Source organism: Elephas maximus, chromosome X (assembly GCF_024166365.1).
Source record: "Elephas maximus indicus isolate mEleMax1 chromosome X, mEleMax1 primary haplotype, whole genome shotgun sequence".
NCBI lineage: Eukaryota > Metazoa > Chordata > Mammalia > Proboscidea > Elephantidae > Elephas > Elephas maximus.
In genome coordinates, this window is record NC_064846.1 from 21,639,972 (window position 1) to 21,663,099 (window position 23,128).

Genomic DNA, 23,128 nt, shown 5'->3' on the forward strand with positions numbered 1-23,128 from the left:
AAAATTTTGCTTGTGTGTGATATTAATGATATTGTTCTATAATTTCCACATTCGGTTGGATCACCTGTCTTGGGAATAGGCATAAATATGGATCTCTTCCAGTCAGTTGGCCAGGAAGCCGTCTTCCATATTTCTTGGCGTAGACGAGTGAGCACCTCCAGCGCTACACCCGTTTGTTGCAACATCTCAATTGATGTTCCATCAACTCCTGGAGCCTTGTTTTTCCCCAATGCCTTCAGAGCAGCTTGGACTTCTTCCTTCGGTACCATTAGGTCCTGATCATATGCCACCTCTTGAAATGGTTGAACATCGACTAATTCTTTTTGGTATAATGACTCTGTGTATTCCTTCCATCTTCTTTTGATGATTCCTGCTTCATTTAATATTTTCCCCATGGAATCCTTCACTATTGCAACTCGGGGCTTGAATTTTTTCTTCAATTCTTTCAGCTTGAGAAACACCGAGCATGTCCTTCCCTTTTGGTTTTCCATCTCCAGCTCTTTCCACATGTCATTGTAATACTTTACTTTGTCTTCTCAAGAGGCCCTTTGAAATCTTCTATTCAAGTCTTTTACTTCATCAATTCTTCCTTTTGCTTTAGCTGCTCGATGTTCGACAGCAAGTTTCAGAGTCTCCTCTGACATCCATCTTGGTCTTTTCTTTCTTTCCTGTCTTTTTAATGACCTCTTGCTTTCTTCATGTATGATGATGTCCTTGATGTCATTCCACAACTCATCTGGTCTTTGGTTACTAGTGTTCAATGCATCAAATCTGTTCTTCAGATGGCCTCTAAATTCAGATGGGATATCCTCCAGGTCATATTTTGGCTCTCGTGGACTTGCTCTGATTTTCTTCAGTTTCAGCTTGAACTTGCATATGAGCAATTGATGGTCTCTTCCACAGTCAGCCCCTGACCTTGTTCTGACTGATGATATTGAGCTTTTCCATCGTCTCTTTCCACAGATGTAGTCAATTTGATTTCTGTGTGTTCCATCTGGCGAGGTCCACATGTATAGTTGCCGTTTATGTTGGTGAAAGAAGGTATTTGCAATGAAGAAGTCGTTGGTCTTGCAAAATTCTATCATTTGATCTCCGGCATTGTTTCTATCACCAAGGCCATATTTTCCAACTACTGATCCTTCTTCTTTGTTTCCAAGTTCTGCATTCCAATCGCCAGTAACTATCAATGCATCTTGATTGTATGTTCGATTAATTTCAGACTGCAAAAGCTGATAAAAATCTTCAATTTCTTCATCTTTGGCCCTAGTGGTTGTTGCGTAAATTTGAATAATAGTCGTATTAACTGGTTTTTCTTGTAGGAGTATGGATATTATCCTATCACTGACAGCGTTATACTTCAGGATAGATCTCGAAACGTTCTTTTTGACGATAAATGCAACACCATTCCTCTTCGAGTTGTCATTCCCAGCATAGTAGACTGTATGATTGTCAGATTCAAAATGGCCAATACCAGTCCGTTTCAGCTCACTAACACCTAGGATATCGATGTTTATGCGTTCCATTTCATTTTTGACTATTTCCAATTTTCCTAGATTCATACTTCGTACATTTCAGCTTCCGATTATTAGTGGATGTTTGCAACAGTTTCTTCTCATTTTGAGTCATGCCACATCAGCAAATGAAGGTCCCAAAAGCTTTATTACATCCACGTCATTAAGGTCAACTCTACCTTGAGGAAGCAGCTCTTCCCCAGTCATCTTTTGAGTGCCTTCCAACCTAGGGGGGTTCACCTTCCAGCACTATATCAGACAATGTTCCCCTGCTATTAGTAAGGTTTTCACTGGCTAATGCTTTTCAGAAGTAGACTGCCGGGTCCTTCTTCCTAGTCTGTCTTAGTCTGGAAGCTCAGCTGAAACCTGTCCTCCATGGGTGACCCTACTGGTATCTGAATACCTGTGGCATAGCTTCCAGCTTCATAGCAGCACACAAGCCCCCACAGTACGACAAACTGACAGACACGTATTAATATCATAGAGGCAGGATTTACAACGTATAAGAAAATCACACAATACTGGGAATCATGGCCCGGCCAAAATGATACACACATTTTTTGGGGGGACAGATTTCAATCCATGATACACATCCATAACATTTTTAGGGGCTCAAGGCTCAGGAGTATGCTAGGGACATCCCTCAAAAGTAAAAAACAAATTCTTGCATATTGTACCTCCTACCACAAAGATGGGATCCTATCTTCTGATGGGCTCTTCAAGTTCTAGAGGCAGCATACTGCACACTTACGGCTTCTGCTGCATTCCATACACCAGGTGACATGGAAGGCTGCTAGCTATGACTGAGGCCCACAGCAGTAAAGTCCTCTGCAGCAGGTCCAGGCTGACATGCAAAACTGCGTGCTGTTTTCAGTCATATGATCCCGCAGATCATATGGTGTTGGAGATATCAGTGGTGGGCAAAGATGCAGTATGGAGTCTGTGGCAAACCCTAGTGGGCAAATCACAATAGAGACATTCTGGAGCAAGGCCATGCCATCTGCAGAAGAGAATCACATGCCTTTTGAAAAGCAGCTCCTGGTATGCTCCTGTGCCCTGGTAGGGATGGAACACCTGACCACATATCACTAAGTGACAGTGCAACTAGAGCTGTCCATCATAAGCTGGGTCCTATGTGACCCACTGAATCATAAGATAGGGTAGACGCAGCAAAAATCCATCCAAAGATGAAAGGAGGATATCCAGGAGTGAATAGGAGCAGGAGCAAAGTGCATACATAAACGGCATGATCAGGTAGCTTGGCACCCCCATAGTACGTGCCACTGTTGTACCAGTGTTCCTTCCTCAGTTCATGCCTCCAGTTTAATGGTAATCCCATCAGACAAACCGGAAGAGGAGTAAAACCTTATGGATGGGTTGGGTTAATACATGAGTACAAGCCAAAAATGGACAGTGGCTGCATTACAGCCTCAATCAGGCAGGGCTTTGAACCAGTTTGAACCGGTTCAGTCATGGCTGATGAAGCAACACCGAAACAGACTCGAATTTTTACAATTTGGGTAATCTGGAACAACAACTGGAACGGGAAAAACTGTGGGGTGAAGCCCTGGAATGGGAGACTCGGAAGAGGTGCAGTGAGCCCTTTCAGGAGCCTGATGTGTAAGATTGGATTATTGGCAGGACTGTGGAGAGTGACACACATTCAAACAGCACAGTTGGCCGCTACCTTTGAGCGGGGCACTGCTGTTTCCGACTCAGCTCAAAATACAACGGGCAAGAAATTTGATTGCTTTGTTTTCTAAGAGGGAGATTAGGCTTCTAGCAGGGCTTTGACCCATAATTTTTCCTTCCTTTCATAATTTGCCATAATTTATCATTGTGGTTCTCCCAAATTTTCAAAATATGAGTCTGTTCGAGTTTTGCTTCCTAGGCCATAACTGAACTGGAAAGAACCGGTTCAAAGCCCTGCACTCAGGAGAGGTCTTGAAAGACGTTGGCAAAGTGAAAATCCTCCTGGAGGGCAGAGCTCCCAGCAACACACTTGATCATCTATCTTGTGGGGAAAAAGAAGTGGCCAGAGGTTAAAACACTTATGGACTCATGGCCAGTGATGAATGGCCTGAACAGTTGGTTAGGAGCTTGGAAGGAAAAAGACTGGAAGGTCAGGAAAAAGGAAGTCTGGGGTAGAAGCATGTGGCAAACATGAGAGTGGGCACTAAGTATGAAGATCTTTGTATCACATGTTAATGTCCACAAGAGGGCATCTAGCTCAGAAGGAGGCACTGAACAATCAAGTAGACAAAATGACTTGGGTGGTTGACATCTGCCAGTCTCTATCATTGGTCACCCCAGTGTTGGCACAATGGACACACGAAAAAAGTGGCTATAGTGGCAGAGATGAAGGCTACACATGGGCCCAACAGCACGGACTCTCACTTACCAAGGCAATCTAACTACTGCTACTGCAGAGTGTTCAACCTGCCAACCACAGACACTGACATTGATCCCCCAATATCATACCATTCCTTGAGGAGACCAACTGGCCACAAGGTGGCAAGTTCACAACCTTACGCTCCTTTCATCCTGGAAGGGTCAATGGCTCTTTCTCATGGAAACACACACATATTTCAAATCTGGGTTTAGCTTTCCTGCCTCTAGGGACTCAGCCAGCACCTCTGTCTCAGGCTGTTTGATTCACCAGCATGGGATCCCACATAACATTGCATCAGACCAGGGGGCCAACTTTACAGCAGAGGAAGTACAGGAGTGTACCCAGGACTAAGGACCCACTGATTATATTACATACCACCCCATCCAGAGGCTTCTGGTCTGCTAGAGCATTAGAGTAGCCAGCTGAAAGCAGAGCTGAAGCTTGGAGGCAATACTCCGTTAGGATGGGGTGCGGTATATGCATTAAATCAAGGAATCATACAGCACTGTGTTCACAATTGGAAGAGTACATGAGCTGGGAATCAAGGGGTGGAAGTAGGAATGGCCCTACTTACCATCACTCCCAATGACTCACAAAGGGACTGTGGTGGGTTTGTAACGTGACAACTCATCTAGGCTGAACTACGTTTCACAAAATTCCCTTACCTGTATATTTCCAACTATGGAGGGCCACAAGAGACACTTTGCAGGTTGGTGGGTCTAAGTGAAGCAGCAGCTATATAATTTCTATGATGGGAAATCAGTGCAGGGGTACCAGGTGTAGTTGAAGCTCAGGAACACTGTCACTCATCTACTGGTTCACCTTGTTGGTGTGGTGTGGGCCAGCAACCAGGCCTGCAGCTGCTACGCCTTCCCATGGAACCTCCTTCAGCTTCTCAGACTCCTGAACCAGAAGTAGGTGAACAACTTTGGTCAAAGTATGCCGGCTTCTCCTGCAGGCCACCCACATCATTAAAGTTGGAGACAGTGAGAGACTGACAGAGATTCCAGTTCATCCTCCTGGTTTCTAACTCACGCTTCTGGATTCCAGCTTGTCCTTGCTCTCCCCCACCTCATGTCCACTGTCTCTTCCCAACTGCCCACAGACTTCAAGTTCCAGTAGCAGATGTCAAGTTTACAGAGACTGTTTAACCAGCCCCCACAGTTGGGTAAGGTCAAATATCTGATATTTATATCCATATAGATATTGAAAACAAACAACAAAAAACAGTTGCCGTCAAGTGGATTCTGACTCATGGTCACCCCATGTGTGTCAGAGTAAAACCGCATCCCATAGGGTTTTCAATGGCTGTAATCTTTCAGAAAGGTTCTTCAGTGGTGCAGACAGTTTGTGCTCAACTACTAACCTAAAGTTTGGTGGTTCAAACCCACGTAGCTGCACCACAGAAGAAAGGCCTGGCGATCTGCTTCTGTAAAGATTGCAGCCAAGAAAACCCTATGGGGCAGTTCTACTCATGGGAATTACCATGAGCAGGAACTGCCTTGATGGCAATAGGTTTGATTTCTTTGGTTTTTAATCTTTCAGAAATAGATCACCAGGTGCCAAGCCTTTCTTCCATGACACCTCTGGGTGGGTTTGAACCACCAAACTTTTGGTTAGTAGTTGAGCACTTAGCCGTTTTCGCCACCAGGGGTTGCCTGATATACTGTATTTTTACACAAATAATGCACGCTTTCTACGTTTGTTTGCCAACTGCACACTACCCCGTGACGTATTTTCTTAAGTGTCACTATGCCAATTTTTTTTTTTACATATTGCTGTAAAAAATGAGCATAACACACAAAAATACCTTGTGGTGGGAGGGCGCAGTTGGCAGACAAACGTGGCAGGTGCATGTTGTTTGCGTAAAAAATATGGTAGATATAAAATCTTCTAATGGTTCTGCTTCTCTGATTGAACCCTGACTAGTACAGGATTCTCTGACTGCATCCTGATTAACACAACCCTGACTAATCACTCTGTGATTACCATACCTGTAACTGAGTTCTATAGGGCTAGAGGACCTGCTCTCCAAAGGGGACAGACCTTCTCCAGGGGCACAGTAAGAGTCCCATTGAACTATAAGCTACAGCTGCTGCCTGGGCCCTATGGGCTCCTTGCGTCCAGGGACCAGTGGGCCAGAAGAGTAGTCACTGTCTTGGCAGGGAATTGGTCCTGATTACCACGAGGAGGTAGGGCTGCTGTTACACAGTGGGGATAGGGAGGAAATATATATGCCACTTGGGCATAGCTTGTAACTCCCCTGCCCATTTGTGACTGTAAAGGGACAGATATGGCACCCCGAACTGAGAAGAGCATGATGACCAGAAGCTCAGGCCCGTCAGAGATGAGAGTCTGGGTTAGGCCAGCTGGTAAGCCACTGAGGCCACCAGAGGGCAGTAGCCAAGAGTGAGAGGGATCTAGAATGGATAGATAGTAGAGAAGGGAGGCTAAGAGTTTCAGTTGCAGCCCCCAAACCAGCTGCAGCAGTGGGGCTGTAGTTCACCCCACTAACAACCCTCTTCTAAGCTTCCTCTCGAGAAGAGTGGCCCACAGGAATCCAGAAGGAACAGCACAAGGGGTAGGCTATGGTAGACACAAAGATGCACCGCCCAGGTTTCTCTCAAGGAAGGACTTGCTGCCCAATGGTGGGGAGTGAGGTCAGCAGACAGTCCCCACCTGTCAGTTCCTTCAGGGTCTGCTTTATCTGCAAAGGGCCACTCTGCCCGGGTTATGCTCCTTCTAGGCGCAGCCCACATCTGGTGACTGAGCGAGGCAAGGATATAAAGCCTAGCCATTTTGGCCCAACGTGGGGCACTCTGATGGATGAAAGTCCCTCCAGAGCTCCTTGCCGGGGTTGCTGAGGCTTTCTCAGGCTTGCACGGCAATTTGACTTCTCCGTCTGTCCAATCCTGCTTCCTCCTCTTTCCTTCACAGGTGTTGATCCCTAATAAAGCTCTGGCAGCTCAGACTCCGTCTCAGCATCTTCTACCAGTGGACTCAACTGGGAAAACTCCATAACTCATGCTTCTTCTGCTCTGCTTTGGCACAAGCATGGGAGCTAGAGCCCCTTTGCTCTCAGCAACTAATTTATAAACATGCCTTAATATATACCCAAAGGAAAAGATTTAAGATAACTCATGTTTTATGGGAGAAAAGTCCTTATACTAGATGCAAATATATTTTTGTACTCATTAAAACCACATAAAAGTATATTATGCATTTTAAAAGGTTGATTACCTCAAAACCAGAAATGCCCTCAGGCTCTCTGCTAACATAACCCACATTAACGAACTCCAAAAGCACCTCTCCAGATTGTCTTTGACTTCGTTATATAAAGGGGAGATGTTGTTTTGTGAAATCTTGAATAAATATGTACATTTTAAAGAAAACATTTTGTCTTGTTATTGAAGCTATTTTAATAAAATAAAAAAAGAGATCCTGAAATATGTTTTTCAAGGAATTTTCGGTTATGAGTGAACAAAATATGATTCCTTTATTGCAACTTTGAGAAACCTACCAGGGGGTCAAGGAAAGAATAAGAGGAAAACATATAAATCATTAAGCATAATTAACACCTTCTTTTTTTTTTTTAAACAGCAAGGGGACTTAACAGCACTTTTTTCTTAAAAAGTAGTTAAAATGAAATAAAAATATTTTAGGAGGCAGAGTCCAAGGAAAAAATAAATATTGGATGAAAATATAATAAATAAGTTTTAATTATAAAAATATCTGATTCCAACAACAACAAAAAAAAGCCAAACCTACTGCCATCAAGTTGATTCCAATTCATAGTGACCCTATAGGCCAGAGTAGAATACTGCCCCATACGGTTTCCAAGGAGCGCCTGGTGGATTTGAACTGCCGACCTTTTGGTTACCAGCTGTAGCTCTTAACCACTATGCCACCAGGGTTTCCGTCCAGTCCCAAAGTCACAGTGAATGTTGATCAAAGAGCCCTGGTTATTTTTAATTTGGGTCCACCAGTGCTACATGTCCACATACTCCTGAGGTTTCTCCAAAGATCTGTCAATTCGGCTTCATGTCTCAATTTTTTTTTTTTATGTTGCCGTTACAGTTAATTTCATTTCATTGTCATAGGAAGAGGATGCTGTGTCCTTCATGTAGACCTTCTAACCCACCACCAGAAAACACGTACATGTTATGGTCCTTCCAATAATGAGATGCATTTTCACTGCTCATCTCAACCATTTGTAAGATGGCTGACCCAAGTTGAGTCTAGATTGCGGTAATAAGCCAGTTTGTCTTTGGGAAAGTTAAATTACCTCTACAGTAATTGAACCTACCCTGGCTCAATAATATTAACACAAAAGGTAGCGTGATGTAATGGAACAAGCATTGCATGTGGAGTAGGACAGGCTGGGTTTGAATCACTTACTGGCTGTGTGATGTTGAATAAGCCATTTAATATCTCTGAGTCTCAGTTTCCTCATCTGTAAAATGAGTGGTGATCAAGGATTTTTGCGCACGTTTCACAAGGTAACATACATGGAAATGTGTGACACACGATAAAGCTTTGAAAGTAGGCCCTGGCCAATAGTCCAAATACTGGCTACAGTTCCAATGACACAAGGAGAATCTCTCAGGTATGTTGTTTGTCATCTTCTGGAATATACATGACAGAACACCTGTTGTGGAATCAACAGGTATGGGCTGAGAGGTAAGAGAAATGTTCCAAGGATACCCAAGAACACACCCTCAGACAACTAGGTATAAATCCACTCTCCTGGGAAATGATAATCTGAGCCAATGAAACATAGCAATTATCAAAAGGCTGGGTGTGATCAAAGGTGCCATTCAGAGACAGAGAGAGACTGTGAACAGTAGCTCTGGCCACTAAACAGAGGGGACAACACCTTGGTACTCAGTATGGAAAGGAGGACACACCTACAATGTGTCATAACTACAGCTTCAGTGTCTTTTCAGTACAAAGAATAAGACAATGACTTATTCTTATCTGAGCAGCTGTAGTAGTGGGTCCCCAGCTGCACGGCTCCCTGTGCCAAGGGGAAATGGAACATGCTATAATAGCCTCTCTTGTCTCCATTCCCTTTTCCTAGATGAGCTTTTTCTCACTGGAGCACTAGTACAGGGCTTTCTTCCCCCTTCTGGTACTCTGCCTGCCAAGGCCAGGGGCCAGCCTTACCCAGACTTGATTGAAGGGGGGCTGGGGAGGTCCTGACCCAAGAAAATTCCCTTTCCAGGATCTGTCCTGAGAAGAAGGTCCATCATTACATATTCACTGCTTTGGCTTAAGACCTATACGCCAGTAAAATCAAAGCACCCTCCCCACAACTTGTCCCACCTTCCCAAACATATACACACATCATTCACAAACATATTATGAATGAGTTTATCATATCCTTTCCAGCGAACACAATTTGAGGGACAATAAACGCAAAGAGCTTGGTGAGGGTGGTAGCTGGGAGGACATTTGACATACTAGAGGGTACATATGAACTTGGTCAACTTCCCATTGTCAGTTATGTAATAATAATGACAACAATGGTGACATTTATTGACTACTTGCTGAACCAGATGCTATCTTTACATTATGTGATCTTATTTAATCTTCCCTACACTATTTATCAGCTTTATATTACAAGATAAGGAAACACAGAGAATGATGCATTGGCCCAAGGTCCCATGGCTGGTAAATGGATAACCAAAGTTTGCTCACGTCATCTCTATGCTATACTGCTTTCTGGGACAGAGGAGAAACGGTGTTGTTTCCCTTCCATACACCTCTTTGAAACCAGACTGCTCACAGCCCACTTCATTGGATATTATGACCACAATCTCTAGGTCTTTTGTTTCCAAAACAAAAATGATGGCAGCCAAAGGTATAGTGGCACCAGCAAAGTTCTTTTCTGCAGTTTGTTATCTGGAATTTGGCCTTTATGTCACCAGGACTCCATTCTGCCGTCTATCTGAAAATGAGCTAAAAAGTTGAAATTCACGGTTTTCAGACTAGAACCTCAAATGGGAATTTAAAAATCAGCAACACTTAACATCCCAGTGTTCTAATTCATTGCTGTTAAGAGCCCTCTCTGAAGCCCAGTAGACCTTCCACAGTCACATTCCAGAGATGTCCCTCCTCCTCTTCCCCCTCCCCACCCCCACGCTTTGCCTGGAAAAATCCTTCTTATCCTTCAAGGCCCAGCTCAAATATCACCTCCTTTATGAAGTCGTTCTCAGCCCCACAGGGCAGAACCCATTGATCCTCCGGTGTGCCCCACTGCTTTATACCAGTGCTGCGAGTATAGCACTTACCACATTGTTTTAGTTAGTTGCCTAAGCAAGGTCCTTGAGGTCAGAGACCTGTCTTATTCATAAATCCTTTTATCCCCATATCCCCAGCCTAGCGCATACCATATTTCATCAAATCTAAAACCTCATCAATTGTAAGATACACCATGATTTTATGAACTACTAAGAAAGGAAAAACCCTGACAATTATACTATGACATGCCATTGATTTGAAGATGTGTCCTGAATTCTGGGATGTCAAAATGCTTATTAAAAAAAAAGTGTGCCTTGGGAATGATGAACTATGGCAGTAAGTGCCTAGCAAATGTTTATAGAACTTGATAGTGAACCCAAGGTGGAGCAGATGTTCCTAGAGCACTGTGCTTTTTCCACTAAAAAAAAAAAAAAATTTTTTTTTTCCACTAGAGGTGATTTTAATAAGTAAAAAAATTGGGAGTTGGTGGTAAATGGTAGAGGTCCCTTGGTTTATGATTAGCTATTTTATTAACTGAAAGGTTGGTGGTTTGAACCCATCCAGCAGCACCACAGAAGAAAGGCCTGGCAACCTGCTTCTTTAAAAGATTACAACCAAGAAAACCCTAGGGAGAAGTTCTACTGTGTAACACATGGGGTTGCCATGAGTTGGAATCAACTTGACAGTAATGGGTTATTTGTGGGGATTTTTTGTGGATGGTATGCAGATACATTACTGACTTCAAATATTTCACCCCTTAACAGCATTAGTTATACTGTTGTTATGAGTCAGAACCAACTCCACGGCACCTGACAACAACAAATTAGCTAAAGGGATGAGTGGCCCAATGTGCCTTTCCCTTTAAAAGATACTTCCACATCCCCGTTTAAAATACTCGAGGGTAATAATGCAACAAGTGAGAGTGATTGCAGAGACAATGGGACAGAGTATTTGTGTCTGCCTTGATTCTGGTTGGAAACTCTGGCGGTGTAGCGGTTAAGTGTTGCTGCAGGTGCTCCTTGGAAACTCTATGGGGCAGTGCTACTCTGTCCTATAAGGTCGCTGTGAGTTGGAATCGACTCCATGGCAACGGGTTTTTTTTTTTTTAATTCTGGCTCTGTAAGCCAGTTCAACCCACTACTATTCCCATCCGCCCACGAAGAGTAATAGTAATGGCCCAGCGTCCTCCCAGCTTATTCCAGCCTTTTTATTCTAATGTGATTCCTTCTCAGCTCCAAACTGTTGGCTCTATGACCTTGGCTTCCATCTCCTCCCTTTGGCCTCTGGACTTGGTGTTTCTATATGGTCCCTGGTTGATGTCTGGACCTAGCTTTCCATGGGGCCTTTGGCTTGGCAAGCCTTGCTGGGGCTCAGCATCCCAGGCTGTCTCAAGAATCTGTGTTCCATCCTAGGAAATACAAAGCCCCCACCCTGGAGCTGGGCTGAGCCATGCACTTGTCTCCTCTGGCCCACCCCCCTCACCCACACACTCACATAGACATATGGTTGGTTGGCAGAAATTCTCCTGGCTTAAAAGTTCCTCTTGAAAAATTAAAATATATGGAGAGGATTAAACCTAGTGGTCATATACAGTTTGTGAGTTCTTTTAGACATGTAAGCAGCTGTGCACACTAGCAGTCAGGGAATAGAGTCTTTACAGAGGACAAAAGGGATCATTTTAAGGGTGTGATGGGGAACAGAGTCAAATAGGACAAAGGGTTCCTAGTTTGTTGTGCTTGGACCCTTGTTGGAAAGCCAGTGACTACCAAACATGCTTCCCCCTTTGACGCAGGCTACCAGTGCCTGGGTTATCAGGATGAAACGCAAAACCTCCGAGATGATCATCTTCCAACAGCAGCATTCCCAGGCCAGGCAAGCCCTGCTCAGCCTCCAAGTTTGTCTCCATTCAGTGCCTTCCCTGGCCTTAACGAACAAAGAGGAAACAAGAGAATGGAGAAGAAATAAACCCATTTACATCCTTTCCTGCTTTATTATTGACGCAGGATTTAAAGATGCTCAAGCTACAATTAAAAAAAAAAAAAGGAGACTGCTTACATTTCCTTTGAAAAGGGGGCCTGCAAAGTAGGCCCACCAATGTATCAGAACCGAATGCACCCAATGTCATAGGGATTTTACTTCCTCACAAGGGCAGACTTACACTTGCAAATTATGAAACCAAAATGACGGAACATTAGAACTGAACCGAATCTTGACGATAGTTCTATCCTCTCGTTCTGTAGATGAGGAACTTTAGGTTTAGAAGGTTAATTAGCTAGTAAATGTCAGAGCTGGTATTAGAATCCAAGTGTCCTGACTCCCAGTCTGGAGACTTTTCCATTAGAGAAGATACCTAAACTCTTATAATTGTATCCCACTGTCATATTCTATAATTACACTTGGTTTGCTGGGCTTAAAAATACCAGGCAAATAGAGCTCCAGTTACAAGAACTCTTAATGACTGATGCAAACAAATGCAAAGAATCAGCTGGCCCATCATTTCCCCCAAAGGACTAAGGCAGTGCATTTTTACTCTTTAGAAGTATAAAATAAACTGTCATTGCCCGGGCCCCTTATAGGCCTGGATTACGGTATAAATCAAGCCAGCTCATGAGAAGATTACCTAGATGACATCTTATACCTTTCACTACGGTGATGTCAGCAGGGCAAGAAGCCTAAAAACTCCACCCCCTCCCCAACTTGAAATTTGGAAGAACTGTATAAACAACGCCCCTTGCTGGCCAACACAAGAAAATGTAAAAAATCACTGCTGACAAAAGGATGGCTCTAACAGAGGTCACAACAGTGTCTCTAAGTGTCTTTTAGTCTATGGGAACCATGGTCAGGTCAGAGGAGAAAGCATGGGGTAAACAGCAAGGGGCAGAAAGCTGTTTAAGAAAAAAAAATACATGTGCCTAATTAATTAAGGCTAGACCCTGGAGAAAGCAGATACATTTTTGGTATCCTATTGAGTTTGAACAGGCAGCTCCAAGACCCATAGACACGTGCTATGCTTATAGAGATAAAGAAGATTTTTATTGTTAACATCAGTGAACACAGGTTGAAGAATATTCACGTGCCAAGGACATAATGCTCAAAGATCACAAAATCGCTGATTTGTATTCATAAATGAGTTGGTGAATCACTACATGTCTTTGAGTGAAATACCAAAAAAAAATTCCAAAGCTTCATCTCCATTTGGACTCTCACAATAACTTCAATAGAAAATAAAGCAGAAGCTTTGAAGATAACATCTATATGTTGTTACAGAAATTCTGATTCACCAGAAATGAAAATTACATCCAACTACACACGTTGGAAGTAGTACACAAAGAAAGTACAATAAACACTGATTTGGCTCAATGACTTGCTTACTGGAAGGCTTTATTTATTTATTTATAATTTTAAAAAATATTCCCTGAAAATTGGCCAAGGGTACTTGATGGCGTTCCTGAGGCAAAGTGCGTTCGAATCAACTCCAGGGCCCTGTTGTTTCTTGCTTGTAGGGTCTTCTCAACTTTCAGGTCATTCTTGATGGCATCAAGCTCTTTGCGGATCTTTTCCATTTCTAATTCATAAAACAACTTCATTTCATCTTTTAGGAGTGCATTTCCAGCCTCAGTTTGCCGCTTCAGCTTCTTAACAGTTTCTTTCAAATCTCGGTTTTCTAAGTTCAGCTTGTGGATGACTTCTTTGGCTTGCTGGAGCTCTTTAGTTAAGTTTTTGACATTGGTTGCTTTTTCAGACAGGTCATTTCGTAAAGCTTGCAGTTCCCAGTCTTTCTTCAAAGAATCCTTCCTTGTTTCTTGAAAGTTTAAGGGTTTGGTGGAGACTTCTTTTTTGGAGTTCATAAGTTCTTTTTCGGCATTTTCAAATTCCTCTTCTATTTTTTTGCATTTCATATTAAGTTCTTCCAGTTCTGCATTCAAAAGGTTCAGGCGAAGTTTTGGACACATTTCCTCCGGGAAATTCTTCCTCATGTCTCCTCGTCGCCGTCGTCTCCGTCCGGTTGGCGATTCCTTTGTACAGCAGGTGTAACAATTTTGCGTGCCCCTGATGGTTTCTTTGGTTGGAACATCCAAATCGGATGCTTCACAGGAGGCAGAACTTGTGTCTGTTTCATTCTTTGAAATGTTTATCTTTCTCTCTCTTAACTTTAGTTCTCGTTCTTTTTCATTTAGTTGGGAAATAGATTCTTTTTTCTTAACTTTGTTTACCTCTTGAAACTTCTGACTGGACAAATTATAACTTTCTGCCATACTCCTGGCCTTTTCTAAAGACAATTGTTCAGAAAATTTAGGCTGAGAAGCCTGACCTGGACAAATCTGGGTATCACAAAAAGGAGTAAACATATTCTCCTTCTTGTGTTTTCTTCTAGCATCCATTTCTTCTGGAACTGCTTCCAATTTCTGAAAAACAAAATATAAAATCAAGGCATAATATTTCCACTGGCAACTAGAGTAGTAGAAAGAGCTAAGAATGCTGGCCTACAGGTGAAGGGGCCTAGATGTTTGAGGGCCAGCTCTCTCCTAACTCTCTGAATGGCTTGGGCCTCAGTTCCCTTATTTAGAAATTGAAAGAGTTGAACTAGCTGAGTTCTACAGTCCCTTCTAGCTTCAAAATTGTGTATAACCCGCAAATTGACACATTTCATTATACAGAGAAAATAACTCTATGAGAAAGCAGCTATACATATGAAACGAGATTGCTTTATTATAAAAATCATTTTAAATGAATAGGTTAAGATTGTTAATACCTGTGCATCCAATGTGTCTGATTTTTTCCCCAGTTCTTTTGGGTTGGACTACTGTTTGTTTATTCTTTAAAGTGACTAAAACATCAGGGCTTAATGCAACGTGAGCTGCTTTTCGTAAAGTATACCATGCAGACTTCCTAGGAGTAACTCTGCCAAATACCCTTCTGTCTTGACCTGTACATTCCTGCTGTTCCAGTCTTGGGCTTCGCTTTTAGGCAAAACTGCCAAGTATACAGAATTCTGTTTTGACAGCAATTTCACGATAAGAACCCAATGTCAACAATTGAAAATATGAATGCTACCCCAAATGTGTTTCCCCTTGAGATATTCATTCCAAATGTCATTTTTAAGTGAAAACTTAGCACATCGAATCACGAAGCAAACAATTTCCCAAATTTAAAAGATTTAGGGTATGGCTATTTTGTTTCAAAAGGAGTCTTCTTTATTCAAAGGGAATCCTTACCTACGGCTTTCCCAAAGCACTAGCATTTGTTCACAGATCAGTAGCTACTTTTGAGAAAAGGGAGAAAGAGGGACACAGGCAACATGCTGAAGAGCCACGGGCATCTGAAGCCACCGAACTGGTAACTGCAGTTACCGCTGGAGAGTGGGAAGAGGGAGGGGGTCACTTTATTCACTTAATACGTTCATTTACTGTAATATATGTGTAGCATCTCTACTAAGAAAAATCAAGGTAGGTCTGTATCTATAATCTCTGTTTTTAACGGGGAGTATTCTTGAAATCCTGGTCTCCCGCCTCTCTAGAAGTATGAAAGTAAGGGAATAATTACAGCTCTCATAAAGGGAAGGGACAGGGACAGGAGAAAAAAGGGTGATGCTAATTGCCAGTCACATTTTTTAGTAGTCAATTTTTTACAGACAATTCGGTAAAGATAAAAATGCCTCTAATCAGGTAGCAATGAAGAGAGATTACTATTTGTCCTACCTAATTTTTTAATTCTGAATGAAAGGCATTGGTGGGGTTGCTCAGAAAGGAAGTAAACAGAGGGGCAAGTCAGGTGAGGCTACTTTATACATATGTACATATGTACATATTTATATATATTTAAATTTCACCACCTTTCTCCCTTGAGCCTCTGTATGACTTCCTGGGTATCCGACTTCCTGGGTATCCGAAAGGAAATGCCTTTCAACGAACCCTGTATAGACAATGCTTTTCACAGAACTGAGAAGAGTCCGCTTAATTTATAACTGAGGCTCAGAGAAGTTAGGAGACTTGACCAAGTCCACATTGCCTGAGAGTGGTAAAATGGAGACCCTGTCTCCCAATTCAGTGCATGTTTTAAAATTCCTCTTTATTCTTCTGCTAGGTTTCATTTCACAAACTAAAAGAAATGACCCCACTATTTCGGTGCTTAGGTATTTGTTAAAAGGCCACAAAAGGAGAAAGGAAAAAATGAAGGGGAGGGGGGAGGAGAATTGCATGTCACATAACAAAGGACAGAAAGAGAAAGGAGAAAGGTTTGTAAAGCCTTTTGGAATTTCCCTCCCATGGCTTATACCGGGCAGGGTCAAAGGGTCTCTGAGCTGCTCCTTTTCTTTCTTTCTTCTTCTTTTTCTTTTTTTTGGTGGATATGGGAAGAAGCTCTTTCATTGGCGAGATAGGCTTTAAGAGCTTGTTCCCAAATCTAGTCACAAAGTATGGCAAAGCCCAGTCTGGGGGGTAAAAGCTGCCAGTCTCATTTTTTCTTCACAAACTACGCTGTTTGCTTTTTGTGTAGAACAAGTTTGGCATTAGTGTTCTCTGGCAAGGACCGGGAATATGCTTATAGGCTTTGGCACATTTTATGAGAGTATCCTTCTGAAACAATGACACTCTTCTACCCTGGCATGGCAGCCATCTTGCTCTCAATAAACTTGACTAGGTAATTCGTTACAGCATAAGACAAATCAAACCAGAAGCCATTAGTGAAAGTATAATCATGTCTTTGTAGCGGATCAGTTGTCAACATTTATTGTTACAAGTGTCTACCAAACACTACATTGAGTACTCAGGGTCCAAAGGAGAGGGGAGGGAGACCCAGAAGAAATGAAAAATTTAAATAAAGAAACAAGTAAGCCAGAACACAGGCAGGAAAACAATACAAAATCATACAGCAAAAATAACATTAGTGGTCCTTTAAGATGGCGATTCTCCCAGAAGGCCCTGGGACTGCACTGTTAAGGCATGGTGTCTATAATATAACTATACCAATTCATTTGCGTCTGACATGAATTAATAACGGACTCCTGATGTTTCTAGTTAGTGTCTCACTGGAAACATCACCTTTCATCCTCTGGTGGTTTTTTTTTTCCTTTTGGCAGTGGTCAAGTAGTACGACACTTGTGTGGGGTAAGGACTTCTATGAAAGTGGTTCATGTGCACCTAAAGAATTTGAGAACCACTGAAAAATTCAAAATGTATTTAAATATAATGTGATGTAAAAAAAAAAAAAACCAAACCCACTGCCATGGAGTAACATAACATAAATGCTGAGAGTTAAGCAAAGAGTGATCATTTATTATGTATCTTCAGGCAGAACCATCCCATAAAAACCCTAGGTAGATGCAGATCTATCTTCCAGTAACTGCAGAAAATACTTTACTGTCAATTGTGAAAGGAGAAATCTACAAAATCATCCTTTAGGAATTTTTCACAAAATCATCTCACTTTCATTTTCAGCTTATGCTATTGTATGGGACCCTGGGAATATATACTCACATTAAGCTGGAAAAGTGATCAAATGTATGAAATCTAATTACTTTTTTTAAAAAAATTCATATTTTATATCACATGCTTTAGAAAAACCGATGACAAAAAAAATCAAAGATCTTTTTCTGTTGCTTCCTCCAATTTACATTAGAATTTGACTTCAAATTTTCAGGACCATCTTTTTTGCATAAATCTAGATCTGCCTGCAAAATGCGATTATTTTTCCAGGCAGGAGTAGGCAGCGAGTGGGAAACAGTTCTAGAAGAAATTAAGAGGCTTTCCCCCACCTCACAAAAGCCCTTCATCCCAAACTTTTTAAATGGGGAATGATGATTAGAAAAGGCAAAAGGTTGGCCAACCTCTGATGGGCAACCTTCTGTTACTATCCTCACCCCTTTGGTCCCCCTCAACTGGGGGCAGGGCTTTCAGTCACTGCCTCGGTTCAGTAAGGCGAAGACAAAAGGGCCCCTCTTAGCCCAAAGAACTCTCTCCTATTATTCCTGGTTGGTTTTCAGTTCTCCTGACCCTCAGGGAAACTGCTGGGCCAAAAGAGGGGGGAAAAAATCTGCCACAATGAAAGTCACTAGCCTTGCCTCTCTGCTCTATTGTCCAATCTGTCCCACTTAAAAGCAGCGGTTCCCAAATCTTCTTTCTGCTCCCACTATTACCGGGGACAAAACACTGCCACCAGCACCCTCTCTCTCTCCTTAGAGAAGATTCTGACCTGCCCCCTCGAGGGGTACGTCCTCATTCCCTACCCTTCTGAGAATCAGTGACTTGAAGAAAACCATTAAATAGCAAAATGAGGACCCAAATAAACTGTCTGAATTCAAAGCAGGTCGACAGGTTTTGCAGGACAAAATTGTGGAGCAAAATGAAAAGGAATTTCTTGAGAAAGAGACTGAGCATGGGCTATGGTGGAAAAAGACTAAAGGAGTCTGAAATTTTGAGAAGTCTATGAAACCTTACCTTCTGTGATCCTCAGTTTCTTCAAGTGTAAAATAGAGACAAATATGCCTCTTTCACAGGTGGTTAAGAGAAATGAGTGAAAATGGAAATGGAAGCAATTTAAAAGTGAACCGTAAATGACCAACTTCACTTTATTTTTTTAGGTTTTCCTTACCACCCTTTCAACAGAAACAAGCCAGTTAAACAGCCAAAGATGTGCTTCAAAGTTGCCAGTCTAAGGCCATCACACCTCTGAAAAAAGGCTTCAAGAAATCATTTAAAAAAAAAAAGTAGGTATTATCAAAATGTCCTTGGGTGGCACAATCTGTTTGCTCTCGGGTACTAGCCTAAAGGTTGGCGTTTCGAATCCCTCCAGCAGTGCCTCTTCCTGGTGACCTACTTCTGTAAGATTATAGCCACTGAAAGCCATATGGAGCACAGTTCTACTCTGAAACACGTGGAGTCGCCATGAGTCCGAATCAACTCGATGGCAATGGGTTTTGGTTTATTATTAAAGTAAGCAGAGGGGAACCGAAACTCAAATTTTAACTTAATTTAACCTGCAATCCCAACAATTTACGTTAACTCCCATAAATTCCCGATGTCTCCAGATTTCTAAAGCTAAATTGATTCTATCTAAGCAACAAAGTAGTAGGCTTTTCTACAACTTAAGGTATTTACATTTTAATCACCAATTGCTTTACCAAGAACTTTCCAAAGGCCCCAGAGTTTCACAGAGCCACCAATAATTTCTTAGCAATATTACAAATGGAGTATTAGTTTGAGATTAACAAGGATGACTCTGCACTCTGAATTTTTCCTGGCAAGAGTTGGCCCCTCTTATTCATCTTTATATGCCCAGTCAAATATTTGTTAAATGAATGATCCTTAAGCTCTTTCCTGAAAATTCTTTAATGTTTTGATTCTTATTGAGTTTAATTTTTTTTTTAAATACTTACAATTTCTCCTCTGACTTTGTAAGTTTTGGGGGTTACATTTTAGGGGAAGGACTTTATTTTTCCCTTGAGGTTCATTTGGCTTAGCCAAAGTCTTCAGGATACTTTTCTTTTGTATTTCTATGAGGTCTTCTTGAAAGTATCCTGAGAATGCAGACTGTTGATCTAGTTACAAGGCTGAAGACTACGTTGGGTAAGACTGCTTCTAAACAAACATCTAAACAAGATATCAACCAACACAACTGTACTTACAGTTCCTGAGATACAAGCTCTTACGTTGGATGCTGTTTTTTCCTTTTTCCAGTTTGAACTAAAAAAAAAAAAATCCCCCCAGGAATAATCAGAAAATATAATTAACCAGAACACCCAAATCTATGTTTATATCTGAAATGCAGATGAAGATTATAAGTCATATGCTTAAAATATCATTTGGCCTATCTGGAATATGATGCCAGATGCTTAAACAGAGTTAATCCTCCTTTTTAACTTGTCAATCTATCTTCCCACATGATATGCCATTAAAACTTCCTTTCCCAAACAATCCAAATATCAAATGGGACAAGAATCATGGGGACATCTTACTCAACACAGTATCTCCTCGCCTTTAGCACCTACTGAACAAATGAGCCATTGGCAGCAGCAGCATGCCTGCTATTAATGAGCATGCCAAGAGCCACGTTTGCAGAGGGCTGGAGCCCAGGCTGTGCCTCCCTTCCTCCCAGAAGAGAGTTAATTTTTGAAATCCTCAGAAAGGGCAGTGATCCTTAATTTTGCCTGAATCTTTCCGGGACCTAACAAATGGGCCAAGTGTCCACTTCTTTATTGTTTGGCTGCTATTGAGAGGGAAGCAAAGTACTATTGGAAACTGGGCCCCGTGAATGGTTATTACCCACAAATTCTTTGTTATTGGTGTGAAACGATTCCTTCTAGAAGAAAACATCCGGAGTCACCTTAATTCCGAAGGCTGAGACTTTATTAGTATGGGAGGCACACTCTTGCTATAAAACTATATGCATAGTTTGGGTATTTTTTTTTTTTTTTCTGTAAATGGTTAACTGAAACTCCTGCCATCGCTGCTGCTGCTTTGGGTGGTAAGAAAGTGGCTCGGGTCAGGACATCGGCCCGCCCCCGCCCCCTCCCCCCGCAGGTGACACTTTCCGCCTCCCAGACCCTTCCGTCTGGGGGAGGGGTGGGCAAGGGCGGGGGAGAGGCCTGCCCCCCACTTCTCCCAGACCCCCACTCCCCAAGCTCTGGTCCCTTCCCTCCCAAACGCTGGCTAAAGAAAGAAGAGACGACACGCAGAGGGGGGCTCCCCTGTCCCCCAAGCAGGGAAGAAAAGCGGGGGGGAGTACATACCTGGAGGTGTGGGTGGGGCGTCGGGAGCCCTGTCCCCCTTTCTCCTACTTCCCTGTCTTCCTCGTCTTCCCCGTCCTCCCTGAAGCCCGCCGCCACGGGCGGCCCACAGCCCTGCTCTCCGCGTGGCCCCGCGACCCGGCCGGTGGCCCAGGCTGAGTCTCCGCAGTGCAGCGCCGTTTGGGCCGCGCCGTCACCTAGCAACCGGCCGGTCCCACTTAAAGGGACCCGGCCCGGGGGCCGGGCGCCTTCTGCCCGGCCTTCACAGCCCGGCCCGAGCACTGAGCATGCCGGGTAGGGCGGGCCCCCGCGAGCTTCGGCCGGCCAGAAATCAGGAGAGAGCTGAGTCAGCGTGGGAAGGGGCGAGAAACGAGAAACCGCGAGGCAGCTCCACCCCGTGGGATTATGTGGAGGGTCTGCGTGACTCACAAAGCCCCCTGGATCCTGCCATTGCATGGGGCAGGGGTGGAGGGGTAGAGAATGGCACGAGGTTAATCCCTAGGCCAGCTGGTTAGTTACATGACATCAGCGAGGCTTTACTCTAGAAGGTCGCCTGGCTTTGGTTCAGGACTCCTAACAATGTGGGAATTGCACACACACAGCCCCCCTCCCCACCCCTCCCACAGCAGCACAATGGTCTAGGTGGAATTTCTGTCCTTGATCACAGTTCTAAGGGCCTTGTTGTGTCAGGAGAGCATTATCCCCTAGTTATACCCTCTCTGGAAACCCTGGTGGCATAGTGGTTAAGAGCTATGGCTGCTAACGAAAAGATCGGCGGTTCGAATCCACCAGGCACTCATTGGAAACCGTATGGGGCAGTTCTACTCTGTCCTATAGGGTCGTTATGAGTCAGAATTGACTAGATGGCAATGGGTTTGGTTTTATGGGTATACCCTCTCTGGGAGGTTGCGCTTTGTATCTCAGACAGTTCATGGTTTCCTCATTGATCACTCAGGAATTTTTCTAAACCACTCTTGTACCTATGTGAATTTCAAACCTATTGGGGGAGATGTTTCCTTTTAGCAGTCCCAAAGCTATTCCCTTCAAGCTTCAAAGGTTGCTCACAACTTCCAGAATTTAGTTGGGAGGGGAGGGAGTGGGGGGGGAAGCCCAGTTTCCCCATGATGTTGTGTGTGTGTGTATATATATATATATATAAAATACATTTATATATATATATATAGTGGTGAAAATATACATAACAAAACATACCCCAATTCAACAATTTCTCTATGTACAATCCAGTGACATTGATGGTATTCCTCAGGTTGTGCAGCCCTTTTCGCTATCCTTTTCCAAATCACTCTACCACCATTAACATTAAGTCACTCCAAAAACTTCCCCTTTCCCCCTCCCTTCCACCCCTGGTAACCATTAATAATCTTTGGTTTCTATATATTTGCTTATGTCATATAAGTGAGATCAAACAGTATTTGTCCTTTTGTGCTTGACTTATCTTGCTTAGCATGATGTTTTCAAGGTTCATCCATGTTGTGGCATACACGAGGACTTCATTTCTCTCGATGGCCGAGTAATCCTTTCTTGTATCCATAGACCACATTTTGTTTATTCATTTACCTGTTGATGGGCATTTTTTTAATAATATTTTATTGTGTTTTCAGTGTGACAGGAGGTTTAAGCACATTAAAGAAGTGACAGTCTAATTTATCGAGACCTAACAAGACAGTGACTTAGGAACAATACCAGGATATATTTCAGTCCTTAGAAACTTCTTGGGAACTGGATCTAACAGGTGTTTGGAAGATGGCAAGATTGCACTCAGGAGCCCTGAGACCTGGTTCCCAGCTGTTTTTCTTCCTTAGAGAATCAGTGTCAACAAGGGTTGGAGTAGTAGAAGAGACCTAGTGTCAATCTATGTTTTACCATGGACCCCATGGAAATGAGTTTGTGGAAGTCTGATGAAACTTCTTCCCTTGATATTAAGTCTCCACATTGTCTTGCATTTATGGTTTGTTTTAATTGTTTCAAAATGGTTCAGTATGTTTTTGCTTGATATAAGATACCTTATTAACGTAATAAAGGAATCTTAATTGCTCTGTGCTTCAGTTTTCCTCATTTGTACCCAACTCATAGGTGTGCTGTGAGGGTCGAGTGAATTACTATTTCTAAAGCTCTTAGAACAGTGTTTGACACAGAGTAAACCCTACATAAATGTTTGCTATTTATTTATTAATAATAATAATAAATTAATTATTATTGTGGGCAACACAATTTGCACTTGGCTCCTAACTGAAAGGT

General features: G+C 42.7%; 1 protein-coding gene across 1 annotated transcript; it reads right to left on the minus strand.

The window, feature by feature from the left end:
- Positions 1-13,194: 13,194 nt before the first annotated feature.
- On the minus strand, positions 13,195-21,157 carry CCDC160 (coiled-coil domain containing 160). Its single transcript, XM_049871943.1, has 3 exons — positions 20,873-21,157; positions 19,769-19,826; positions 13,195-14,552 (listed from the first exon to the last, which is right to left on the minus strand). The coding sequence occupies exon 3, from the start codon at positions 14,526-14,528 to the stop codon at positions 13,548-13,550; it is 981 nt and encodes a 326-aa protein (XP_049727900.1). The 5' UTR covers positions 14,529-14,552; positions 19,769-19,826; positions 20,873-21,157; the 3' UTR covers positions 13,195-13,547.
- Positions 21,158-23,128: the final 1,971 nt, after the last annotated feature.